Raw genomic sequence first — 13,270 nt, 5'->3', positions numbered from 1 at the left:
TCTTTCCTACCACTTTGTGATAAGGGGAAGCCATCTAAGGCATCCTTTTCAGTGTCATAGAGACCTTTAGAAGAGGTTCCTGCTGTTCTCTGTAGTCATGGGTGAGAGCAAGAATGGAACAAAATGTTGCGGAGTGATTAGTGTAATGCAGCTTAGCCTGCCATGGTGCTAGAATTCCCAGACTCCGCTGGGAAGCAGTGCATTGTATCCCCTATGCTGCTCAGGGGCTATTAGGCTGAAAAGAAGCACTGTGTGTCCTTTCCTGATTCAGAAGGAGGCAGCACTGTGAATTCTAAAAACTGTGGGTCCTGATTAGGTGTCCCTAATAGGCTATCTGTAAGTTGTCATTCACTGTCTGATAAAGAAACAGTTTTTGATTGGGACTTATGGGGCTGTGCAAGCATTAGACTGGGCAGATGATGTAGGTTCACGTGAAATACTGAATGTATGTACTGACTACCTTCACACCTTAAAATGAGAAGTATATTTAATGCATGATCAAAATGCTGTTGGCATGGCTTAGTGAAAGAATGTACTGCTTATGTATGGGAGATGTCTGTATTTTTACTCGTGGAATGGATGTATGTTTAGTCACATGATTAGAGATGGGCTGCAAGTTTTTCAGGAAAATGGTAGCAGTGTGCAGGCTGGCGTAACTGTCCAGGGGGTAGAAAAGAAGAAGCTGTGTGGGCTGAATAAATTGTTCTGGTTGCATAAATATAATGGGAAGTTTACCACTTCTGATGATTAAAAATGGTCATTTTGTGGAATAAGAACTGGTATGCTGATACTGATGTCTATACTTGAGATTGTATGAGATTTATTCCAGTGTATAAAGGTCTATTCAGTAATACTGCTGATCAATGCATGTAAATCTTGCAGGGTGGAAGGTATGTACTCTTGGTGTGTAGTAAACTGTGTGGAAAATAATTTCAGATTACTAAATCATGTTGTGGCTGGATCTAGTCAATGTTACATGGTGACTTGATATTCAGAAAGCATTTTTGTTTTGATTTATAGATAGATCTCACTAAACTGGACTAGAAATCCAAAATCAGCAAGTCTAAATTGAGACTTTTAATGGCTCTGACCCATCTGCTTTTTATATTTTCTTCAGTTCATCTGTGGGACAGAGATCTCATGAATATGCATATTGAGTGAACGGACGAGCAGAAACAAATCTATAAGGAACAGATCATTTAATATGATATAGGTAGTAATCTTTTAGCTTTCTGAAAGTTTGTTGTATTTGACAAGCCATCTTCCTGTCATCATGTTTTTTCAACTGTTTTTATAAATTGTAGAGTTTAATTTTATATATTTTTTTCAGTCAGGTTATGAAGCATTTAGTAGAAACAGTTGCTGGAACACACCTTGGAAGGAAATTAAACCTGACCTTTGGATGACCTGACAGAAAATGACTTGTTTGCAGCTACATGTTTATAGCTTACTGTTTGTGATATGAAAATATTTTCGTGCATGCCAACCTTCTCTGTACAGGGCCACAAAATGGCAGAAGTTGGTGTAGGGGGCTGAATTGTATTGCTGCAGAAACTATCGTCAGGACTTTGCTACCGTGTGCGTGTGTAAACTTTTTTTCACTAGTTTGCATTTATATTATAAGAAGGTTCAACAACTGAGTTTATCATACTCTTCTGATTTCCACAGACACCATTCTGAAAAAGTTCTGCAACAAAGTGTTGTCACTGTGTTCTCTAACAATCTTTTGACTTAAAATTCTTTGTACTTAGATGGTGGTGCTGTTCTTGCAGTCATTTTGACATCTTTATGATGTGATCTTTCACAGCAGAATCATTTAGGCTTTACTCTAAGGCTGTGCTGTACTTGATGAGAAGTCTGCTTTCAGACCAATCAATTTATTTCTGTTCTGAATCTGTTGAAGCTAATTGCACATTAGTAAACTGCATTGTTGCAGTTCTTTACTTTGTAGCCAAATACTTTGCGTATTAGGAAGTCAGATATTTAGGCATAAAACATTGCAGTAGCAAGAGTAATAAAACATATTAGTTTTTGAAAATTGTGCTCCCATTCTTTGAGGTGGTTGTAGGAAGAGGTATAGTTTTAATGGACACAAGGGTTTAATTAAAACACATAGCTCCATTTAAAGTTTCAGTTTATGTACTGCAGAAGATATCCAGGACTTCTTAGGAAGTGCCTGAACCAGAACCCAAAAGGGTTGATGGCATCTTGCCTATACGGACCATATTTGCTTTAGACTGGGTAAGTTAAGCTCTAATTGTAATATACAAGCAATAGTAGGTGGCTCAAACTGGGCTGGGGGATTCAGTGTCTTTTGTGTGTTCCTGAACTACAGTACGTGAAGGCAGATAAAGATTGTTAAAAATGAAAATGTTTCTAAGGTATAAAGCGCAAAAAGTTAATGGATGCATTTAGATGCATCGGTGTTGGGACCCCACTGTGAATTGTGAATTATGTAAACCTAACTGAAGTCAGTCTATTCACTCTAGCTTCTTCAAATAACGGGCAGAGCAGGCAGTTGCCTTTGATGGTAATCTGCCTGCCCTTCACTGAGAAACTATGGTGCATCTACTCTAAACCAGAAAACCTTCCAGTCTCCCCAGCTGTGTAGGGAAGGGTTAAGAAGGTTGAGTGGCTCCCTTCCTGTGACAATGATTTCTACCTCAGCCTCTCCTTGAAACTCTAAAAAGAGTTTTTCCTCGCTTGTTCAGCTCCATTTTGCTCCTCAAAAGCATGAGAGGAACAGCAAGGTGAATGGGACTCCTCAAGAGAAAGGAGAACAATGGTAAGTAAGAGGAAGCTGCAGCTTCTAGGATATGAATTGAGGTCCCTGCAATACCTCTGGGCTGGATGTGAGCATTACATTGTCCTGTGCTCCACATAAAAGAAAAAATGGTGTCTGAGGAAGGGTGGCCTGGGTAAGAGCAGAAGAGAGCATTAAACCTCTGCCCTTGGCTGTTACTGTCTTTCAATTCCTTTCTTATCCTAAAGATCTCCTGGAACAAGTGTCACTCTGAGAAGCCTTGAGTTGACTCTGCCATTATTTTGAAACAAAGATGACATAAAATGTTTTAAATAGTAGTAATTCTAATTTTTTGAACTTGAAAATACAGATATAGAAATCAGGTAATATATAGCACGTAATTTTTTTCTCGGTATATTAAAGCAATTTATTTATTGAAACTGTACTTGTTGTCTTCAGCCGTTCTGCAAATCTGGCTCCAAAAGTTACCAAAACAGAACAAAACCCGTATTTATACTGAGGTAAGCTTAGTGCCTAAAAGTGTGAAAAATGGAAAGCATTAGATAACTCTGGTTTGCCATTGCTAGCACTTCTCTTTGTAACATGGTGGGATTTTTTTTTTTTTTTAAATACATGTTGTAATGTATTTGATACAGAATTTGGTCTCCTACGTCATCATGAAGTTTTTCTCCATTTGTCTGTTTTCCAGTCTTACGCTCTTTATATCTCATTGACTCCCAAAGTTTGGAAAATTCTCTTTTAGGGTCCGATTTTAATTTCAATAGATAGTACCAGTAATTTCAGTGGAGATTCTTTTGATTTACATCTTAGAGAAAACTAAATATTTATTTATTTATCCATATTAAAACCATGCATTAAAACAGCATTTAAGTACTGATGCACAGCGAAGTATTTTGTAATCTGTGACTCAGCCCCCAGGCTGTAGATATTGATGTTGAGCATATAGTTACAGAAAAGATACACTCCCTAAATTGTGTAAGGAAATGGTGTCTTGCTGCTTATATTGCCCTGAGTTAGAATAGGAATAAACTACAATTTTTTGCTTTAAAAAATCTGTGAGGGGAAGCAGCATTGTTTTGAAGAGGCAATATTGTATTTGTAACTGTCATAATTTTAACGCAGATAAGGATCTAGCATCTTTTATGCAGTGAGAAAACATTCCCCCCCCCCCCCCCCCCCCGATCATATTTTCTTAAGGGATAGGGTTTTTTTTTCCTGATAAAAAGGGAAGACTGAAAGAGGAAACTTGAACAGATGGATTCAAGTTACCAAGCAACACTTTGTTTCCCAGGCAATGGAAAAAGAACTGGAGCAGGTGCTAAGTGCATTTTCTTCTTCTTCTTTTTTTTTTTTTTTGTTATCATGAGTTGATGAATTAACTTCAATTTAACAGACTCTTGACGGACTTCATAGAATGATAAAATATTCAGCTGGACGATAACTACTTGTGGAGGTTGTTTACTGTGTGATTTGAATGGTTCTTTTCTGTAGTTCGGTAGCGCACAGTGTAGTTGGCAAGCAACACATCACAACTAGTTTTTGTAGATGACACTGGTGGTGGTTTCACTCCGATATTCTCATATACAATCAACTCTGTTTTGCAATATTCTGATTTAAATGTATTGCTGTAATGATGCATTCAGGCTCTTCTCTAGAATCTAAGTTTCAGAGTGAAATGAGTGTTGTGCATTGTCAAATGTTTAGACATTACTCCCTACCTCTTCCCTACTGAGAAACACCCACCAAGACAGTCTATCTCAGCTGACAGGTATATCTGCATTGAATTGGTGGATTTGGTTAAGTTTCTGTCAGATCCAAAAATATGATTTTTTTTTTTTTTTTTTTTAAAAAAAGGTCAATGCAAATTCATTTCTCCTTCCTTTTACTTTTTTTTTTTTTTTTGGGTGTGTTTGTGTTGGGGTATGTGGTGTGTGATGTGAATTTTTTTGGCAAGCATAAAATTTGGTTTTAGGTTAAAATGCATGAATCTTTCTTTAAATTTAAGAGTTGCATTCTAATTGTTTGTTTGAAAAAAGATCAAAGGCAATGGAATATTGAAGCTATTTGAAATATTTTTTCCCAAACATTTCATTTAACACTTTGAAAAATGTTGATTGCTTTAGACTTCTAAAGGTCTTTAAAGATTGTTTAACAAAATAGAAATATATTAGTTTCAATGGTTCTTACAAGCTTTTGTTTAAGAAACCAAAATAAAACACCCACAGCCTCCCCAAAACCCCAGCACCCAAATCATGAATTATAAAAATATGAAAATATGAGCCCAAATGAAAAATTGTCCATCTTTCATTGAGAATTAGCTTAGCGCTGTCCCTTGCTGTCAGATATTTGCATGACCTAAGAGCTATATAGAATTTCTGTTAATCAATGATCCTTTTTACTAGTGCCATCCATAAAAATATGTACACTTAGTAATTTTGGAAATAATATTGCACACTCAAATTGTATGTAGTAAAAAAACTAATCAAAGTATTATTAGTATTTATATGGTATATTATTGAAAAACCCCAACTTCTATGGATATAGAATATAGTGCTTAGGCAATCCTTTTGTGCGTTAATTTAGCAATCCAACATTTTTATCTGCACATATATTAACTACTTAGGAATGTAGGGATGAAATCTGTCTGACTATCTAGGGGAGATAATTTTGTTAATTGAGAGCTTTGACATGCTGTTACTTGATAATGTTTTAACTGTAATCTTGTATTTAGTTATAAAATAATGATATCTAATTTTTAATCTACCAGTATTTCTTAGTCCTTCTGTATAGGGCTGCTCTCAATCCATTCATCCATCACCCAACCTATACTGGTAATGGAGGTTGCCCCAGGCCACTTGGCCAGGACCTTGCACTTGGCCTTGTTGAATTTCAGGAGATTCACACTGGCCCAGTCCTCCAGCCTGTCCAAGTCCCTCTGGATGGCATCGCTTCCCTCAAGCATTATCAGTTGCGCGTCTTGGCTTGGTGTTATCTGCAAACTTGCTTGGTGTTACCTGCAAACTTGCCCACTATGTGTCACTGATCAAGATATTAAATAGTATTGGTCCCAATACAGACTCCTGAGGGACACCACAAATATCACCACAAAACTTTGTTTGCATTTTTTAAAAAATTGCTATACCGAAGAGCCAAGGAACTTACACATTTGAAGTCTTATTACCTCTGATGTTTGTTGGCTTTGCTGATTAAGGCCTGATGTTTAAATACTAAATAGCCTAAACCAGCAGTAATTTTAAATGCATGTAAGTAAAACCCACCCATATTTAGAAAAGCACTTCCTGGAGAATTAGGGAACTGAAAATCAAAACCATAAATTATTTTAGCTAGTGATTTCACTGAGCCAATGTGAAGAGAAAAGAGACAGTAAGGAATACACTAAAAGGTAGGTTAGAAAGATAACAAGGCAGTGTATCCATTAATAATAAGTATGGATTTGAGTAAGATAAACTGATGTAACTATGCTTTTCAAAATTAAAAAAGTCCTGTGCTAATTAATTTAAAGTATTACTGCAACATGGGGGTGTGCATCACACAGGGAATGCCAACCCTTTCTTTGGTTGGCTCAGGTTGTTTGCAGTGATATTCTGATCAAGGGTTGATGTTTTATCAGTGCTAAATTTATAAAAATGATTTCTACAAAAAAAAAAGTGAACAGTATGTTTAAAGTTCAGTGTATTAGGATGAGGAAAAGAGAGAAAACTATTTATTGTCAAGTTTCTTTCACTGAAGGTTTTTGCGAAGCAAAAACTTTTCCTTAACTTCCGAGAAGTAATTTTGGGAAGAGGAAAAAAAACTAACGATACTGGGGAAAAAAAAAAAAAAAAGATCCTCTAGGCATTTTGTCCCTTTTGCAAAGAAAAGAAATAAATTTTTAAGGATTCTGGTGAAACTAGAGTTTCAGTAGCTCCTTTCAGGAAACATTCTATGTGCTTTCAATTAGAAACTAAATTGTCCCACATGCATTTCAAGCTCTATACACAAATCGCCTTTTCACTTGAAAACTTTTTATATGTGGTCTTTTGCCAGAAGACACTCTTCTAGCATGACAACATACATGGTTGCTTAAGGTGTTTTTGACATACAAGTCAAAGAAAAGCTGAGTTTTCTTAATGCTCAGATTATTTTTCCTTGTAGTCTGTCTTTAGGCATGTTAGTAAAACATATCATAAGCCCTTAATTTATACTTGAATTCAGGAATAAATGGAGGTACAATCATTGTAAAGAAATATTTTGGCTAGTGACTCAATATGTTCGTTTTCATCTGATGTAAAACCTTCTTCTTCCTCCCTCCTATTCTTCTTCACACCCCCAGGTTTTCTAATGTAGGCCAAAAGCGGTGTCAGAATTGTTGTTCAAGAGCAATACCGAAGTTAATGAGATTATTGCTAGACTTGTCTGCAGTGATGGACTATTTGATCTTTTATAGTTTGTTGGTGTATAATTTTGCAATTTTTTCTATATTAATGAAAACTCATATTTGGCAGTTTATTTAAAAATGTGAAATGGAGAGAGAATTAGACATGCATCTGAATACTTTGCTTGACTGTGAGGACTTAATAAATTTAAGTACACCTACTTTACAAAGAAACTCTTTTTCTAGTACAGAACTCTTATAGCTATCAACTCTTTATAGTCTCCCATAATTTTTCATTTCATATGCTTCTATCCACGTTTTCATTTTGTCAAACTATAAAATTTGTTGGGATTTGACAGAATTTCGTTAACATGTTCCCACAGAGTTCAAATACCAGTGGTAGTAGTTTTTTAATAGACGACCAATGGCAATTTGATTTTTTGAATTCTTCCTAATAACAAGGCTTTTTTCCCCTACATACTGGAGCCAGACATGGAAATTTTCAGTGTTGTCAGTTTATGGTTTCCAGAAAGATAAAAGAGTTTGATCAGGACTTCTTAAATATACTTTGATCTAAACTATTATTAGACCATTTTATCTGGAGGTAGAGCAAAGGGTTAGAAAACGGGAGAGAAGATAAGCTTATATGTTAAGAATAAATTAATTTCTATATGTTAAATTTTTGTAGTATTCTGGTTAAATAGATTTTGATCACTCTTTCTTAATGGTATTTTTGCCTGAAGAAACACTACTGTTTAGACATTTTAGGTAAGTGGCTGTGCTTTTGCTTGAATTAAATAATTGATTGAAATATTAATATACTGTTGATTTGAATTTTAAAGTTCAGACAAGTTGTCCATGTAGAAGCAATAGCAAGGCTTTCTTTTCCAGGAGAATGGAAGCAGTCTGCTTTGAGGTGTTTAAGATAACTAGCAGCTCCTATACTATTGCCTGCTGTGATTTACAGATTTGTACATTTTACCTAGGAATACATAAAGCTGGATTTACTGACATGATTGTTTCTTATGCCTGTTTTTATGTTGCCTTAGACATAGTTGCTGCCATTTTTAATTACCTATCTTTCTTATTCCACTGGCTATTTGATTCAGATGTCTTTGTTCCTATTATGTCTTTATTTTTTTCAAATCTTGAATTTGGTGTTAATTTTAAAAATATCTTCTGGTTTATGATTGCATTTTCCTTCTGTTCTTTAATCAGTAGAAGCTTACCGGTTGAAATGCAGGCACTCACCGACATGATTCCATCTCTAAACTGCCTATTTTTCTGAAAAAAATCCTTTTCTTTCTAACACTTTGTGCTATGCTGTTTTAGGCAGTTCTATGTAAATAGAAGGTAAAACCCTTGAACTGCATTAACAGCATTGGTGTAACCTGTTATTTAAGAGTTTCAGCTCAGTGTGGTCTAATCAGAACAACATATAGTCACTGATGTCTTGGGAACCTTAATAAAGTACATCAGAAGCAGAATAAAAGAAGGATTGGTTTGCAGCACCCTGGCTTTCCTGCAGCCAAGTGATGAAGTGTCTTATAATAAAGCTGGGATAAAAAGGCAGTTTTGTTTGTGTTTTAATTAGTATGAGGTTTGTGCCATGCCATGGAATGTGGATTTTGATTATCAGTCAATAATGATAAGATCTTGCAACATCTTTTTCTTGATTTCTGAACAAAAGAAAAGGACTCGTCTTCCACCATTTTAGGAAGTATATGATATGAACTGTCTCCTCTTGGGATTTTTGATGTTTAAATTAGTGGTGAAATTGTGTGCTGAAATTACTTCTGAGGCCAGCACAAGATGCTAATCTAATATCCTAGAAACATGTGGAAGGAGAAAGCTATGACCAGCTTTGGTTTAAGATTAATTTTGGTCTAAAAGCAAAGAATAGTAGAGTAAATTTAATGTGAAGAAAAAGACCTCATTACCTAGCAATTTTGTGTGGGTGTGTTAATCACCTTGACAACTAAGAATCATCGTGAAATCCCTGGTGTGGGCATCTGATTGTGCAGTGTTATAATTGATTTGTATGTACAAAGTGGTTACTCAGAAGTACTACCAACTGCAGTGATACAGATGTCATATAGGGGTTATAATGAAAGTGTAATTTCATAAATGAATATATCAGTTCCATTCTATACGATTCAGGTTATAAGAAACTATTGCTGATGTTTGTGGGGTTTTTTTGAAGTTTATTATTAGGCTCCCTGGGGTTTTTATTAAAAGAAATTAAGAAGACAAAGCAGCATCGTTCCAAAAATGATGTAATGGATAAAAATCTGGTTTCCTTAGGCAATAAGGACTTCATGAAATGTTCAGAATATCTCTTGGTTAGCTGTTCAGGCAAATCTGAAACCCTCCAGATGACCTCAGATAGCAAAACAATCAGTATAAGGTGTCATGCTCATAAAGTGGTAGTATCCTTGAATCGATACCCCAAAAGTATATCCCTGAGTCAGGTACCCCAAAAGAAAAAATGCATATATAGAACAACATAAATTCAAGAACTGAGCCTTGTGGGAGTCTCCAAACATTTGAATCTGGTTGGAAGAAAACCCACACAAAATAATAAAGTGGGAGTCATTTTCTGATCTTCTCCAGAATCCTAAAGTCTGCTTCATTTTACCATCAGGGATAGAGAAGAAAAGCTTTTAAGTCAGCCAGCATCAGATTGATTCATAAAGCAAACAGGAAAAGTATTATGAGGCAAAGCTTCATGCTATGATAGACATCTAGGAATACTCATCTTTGGCAGTCTATTCATCTTTGGCTAAGGGGGTGGAAACTCTGGTTTGTCTCCCTGGGTAATGTGTGGAATCCTGTTTATATTCCAACTCAGTTTATGTGGCCTTGGGGAGCAAAGTCTGGTCTTAGAATTAGCTGTAATTTTTGCTGATCAGATAGCGGTATGACTGGCCAACTATTTTTCCATGACTTTTGTAGGAGAATTGTATGACAAACCTATGACATACTCTTATTTTGTAAAACATTTTTGTAGTGAAGATACTTGTTTCATCTGAGACAAACAGATGGTGGTGACTGAGAGATTCCCTATATAGGTGGTTTGCAAGAATTTCTTTTTATAATGTGGAGAGTTAGTTGTATATTAAAAAAAATAAAAAGGAAAAAGGACCATTCAGATACACTTTTTCATAAATGCCCAGTGCAAAATTAGACGTTCTCTGTTGTCATTTGTTAGAGGTAGTTTAAATATACATACATATATCTGTAATATATTTAATGTAATAAGTTAAGTAGGTCAGCATGCTTTTTTTAGGTATGTGTTTAAAGATTTGCACCTAAGCTGACTCTTGCAGGCTGTGATTTATGAAGATATCAATAGGTTATTTCAGGTCAGAATGTAATTTAACCGTTTGTCGAACAGTTATGTTTTTGTGCATCTCTTCTATAGAAACAGCAGAGCGGGCAAGACAGAAGAGACAAGATAGACCATATCTAACTTTTTGTTCTTTATGTTCCTAGGGTTCTTAAGAGCTTCAGTCATTGACTAAGGTGTCATTGTTAGGTGCAATACAAACAGGGAATGAAAAATTGCCCATGCCCCTAAATGTTTGCGGGCTAAGATCATAAACAAATGGAGGAATCTGAAAAATAGGATCAAAATGGTATGATCAAAATGGTCTTAAGTTACCAGGCATTTGACTGTAATGTAGTTACATAACTGTAATCATACAGCTCATAAGTATTGATCTATTCCTGTATACATAAAACCCTGTTACCTATGGACAGCTGCTTTTATTTTAGCCAAAAATGCATACCAAATCTGACAATTTTGGGATGGGTGTCTTGATATTGTGTCCTGTCGTATGCTACATTTCAAGTAACCTATGTTCACTTAAATGGAGCTCACAGAACTATCTTGTCTTTCAGTTACTTTAATATACTAGGCCATGCAATTTTTTTAACATATTTTATAAAGATGTTTATTATCAGTAAATTTTAAGTTAACAACATGCCCCAATTCACTCCTACTACTTAGTCCTTAAAGAGTGGTTGTTTCTCAAAGTCATTGATAAGCAATATGCTTGTTGCTAAACAGAACAAGAAACTGATTGCTAGCTCGTGATACAAAAAATTATGACTTTTAAGCTTGTGGGTTATAAGGCAGGTGAGACCCAGAAATGTGCTAGGATAGTGGAGCAGGATAATAAAAGCACACAATCTGTAGCTGATTATATTTCTGATTGTTAGTCTGTCAATTGGTTGTCAAGTTGTACATTGTTTGCTTCACTCCAGAAAAAGGGATTTGAGAGGTGAGAATAAAGATAATTAGGACTGACAGTGTGATATTTTTTTGATGATACCCACTGCCTGAATTTATGAGGATGAGCTGGGAGAGGCATAATTTGGAAGACACAGTAGCTCAGGTTCTGGAGTCAGCTAATGCCTTTGTGGTGAATGAACCTAACTTAGCCTACTAGGCATAAATGTATTTTTCATGGTTATAAAATTAGTTCAATTGGGTTCAAGTTTAGAGGAGAAAGACTCTAAAAGACTAGAAACAGGACTATATCTGTCCTGTTACAGTTTGTTTTTCTAATAAACTGCTCAGATTGTTTGTGTGTGGGGTATATGCATCACCAAATTCTTGTATGATGATGTTTCATTACAGTTTTACATTGTTCTATGTAGATATGTGAGTTTTTTACTGAGATAGCTCATACTAAGATAAAACTCCTGTGTTTTATGAGACAGCGCTGCTGTCTTCATACTTTTTTTTTGAATATATAGAGACCAGTAGACATTAATTCTGTTAACTGTGTGTTTTAACTAATGCAATCTATTTTTCTTTTACCTGTGGATTAAGATGCTTAAAAACTAGTATGAAAATTTGAAAACTGAAATGTAATTGCTACTGTAGAGGATGCTGCATCAACCCACTATATAATTATTATCCTTAAAATGTCAAAGTTAAATACAATGTCATTAAATTCCTTATTTCAGCTATTAGAGGAGGAACTAAGAAGAAACTACTGCAGAAGATTTTAAATGACTTAACAGTGTTTGAATTAGTAACGTAACTGAATTAAGTTTTGATGTTTAGGCAGAAAGAGCAGCATTGTATTTGGACTAAGAAATTACTTCCTGGCTTTGTCGCCACTGACATTAATTATTGATAATGGTTTCAGAAATAGCGCATGTGCCATCAGAGTTGACTGTAATATAAGATAGGGACTGCAGTGATGTTAGAGGGATTATAAAGAGGAAGCACCTGTAGCATTTGGAGTTGCATGCTTCTAATCATCAGACTTTTATTTTGCTGCAATAAATTCATATGAGTGACTACAAAAATGGAAAGATGAGTCGTCAGGCTTATTTCTATCGTGTCCCTCCACAGGAATTGCACAGAAGAACCCAACTTCAGCCTGAGCCAGCAAAGACGAAGGCTCTTCAAACAGTTATTGAAATGAAGGTATGGTCTTTGCATGTTTTCTTGTACATTATTTTTGTAGCATGAATTCTTGTATTCGGTATGGCTGGGATTGAGTTAATTTTCCTTATAGCAGCCTGTATGGTGGTATGTTTTGGATTTGGGACCAAAACTGTGTTGATAACACATTGATTTTAGCTGTTGCTGAACAGTGCTTGCACACAGTCAAAGCTTTCTCGATTTCTCACTCTGCTCCCCCCTGGCAGCAAGTAGGTTGGGGTGGACAAGAGGCTGGAAGGAAACACAGTCAGGACAGCTGACCTGAATTGAGCAAAGGGATATTCCGTACCATAGAATGACATGCTCAGCAATAAAACTTAGAGGAGGACATTCAGAGTTATGGCATTTGTCTTCCCAAGCACCTGTTGTGCATGATGAAACCCTGCTTTCCTGGAAGTAGCTAAACATCTGCTTGCTGATGGGAAGTACTTAATGAATTCCATAATTTGCTTTGCTTGCATGCATAGCTTTGCTTTACCTATTAAACTCGCTTTATCTCAATGTACGCATCTTCTCACATTTGCCCTTCTGATTCTCTTCCCCCATCCCACTGAGGGGCAGTGGATGAGCGGCTGAGACAGCTGCCTATCAGGGTTAACCCACAACACTTTGATTTATAACCTTTACTATTAAATCATTAATTGTTTCCTTTTACTGCTTAATTTAT

At 35.8% G+C, this 13,270-nt stretch overlaps 1 protein-coding gene across 6 annotated transcripts in view; it reads left to right on the top strand.

Annotated features, from left to right (window-relative positions):
- The window catches only part of ERC2 (ELKS/RAB6-interacting/CAST family member 2), a 521,411-nt gene that overhangs the window by 105,100 nt on the left and 403,041 nt on the right, over positions 1–13,270 (top strand). For all 6 annotated transcript variants that reach the window (XM_037386906.1, XM_037386911.1, XM_037386910.1 and 3 more), the window contains one exon: positions 12,511–12,585. In XM_037386906.1, coding sequence (XP_037242803.1) covers positions 12,511–12,585 — 75 coding nt within the window. The remainder of the gene's footprint in view (positions 1–12,510; positions 12,586–13,270) is intronic.

The sequence above is a fragment of the Falco rusticolus genome, chromosome 4 (genome assembly GCF_015220075.1).
Source record: "Falco rusticolus isolate bFalRus1 chromosome 4, bFalRus1.pri, whole genome shotgun sequence".
NCBI lineage: Eukaryota > Metazoa > Chordata > Aves > Falconiformes > Falconidae > Falco > Falco rusticolus.
The sequence above is the reverse complement of the archived record's forward strand: the minus strand, read 5'-3'. Positions and strand labels throughout refer to the sequence as shown.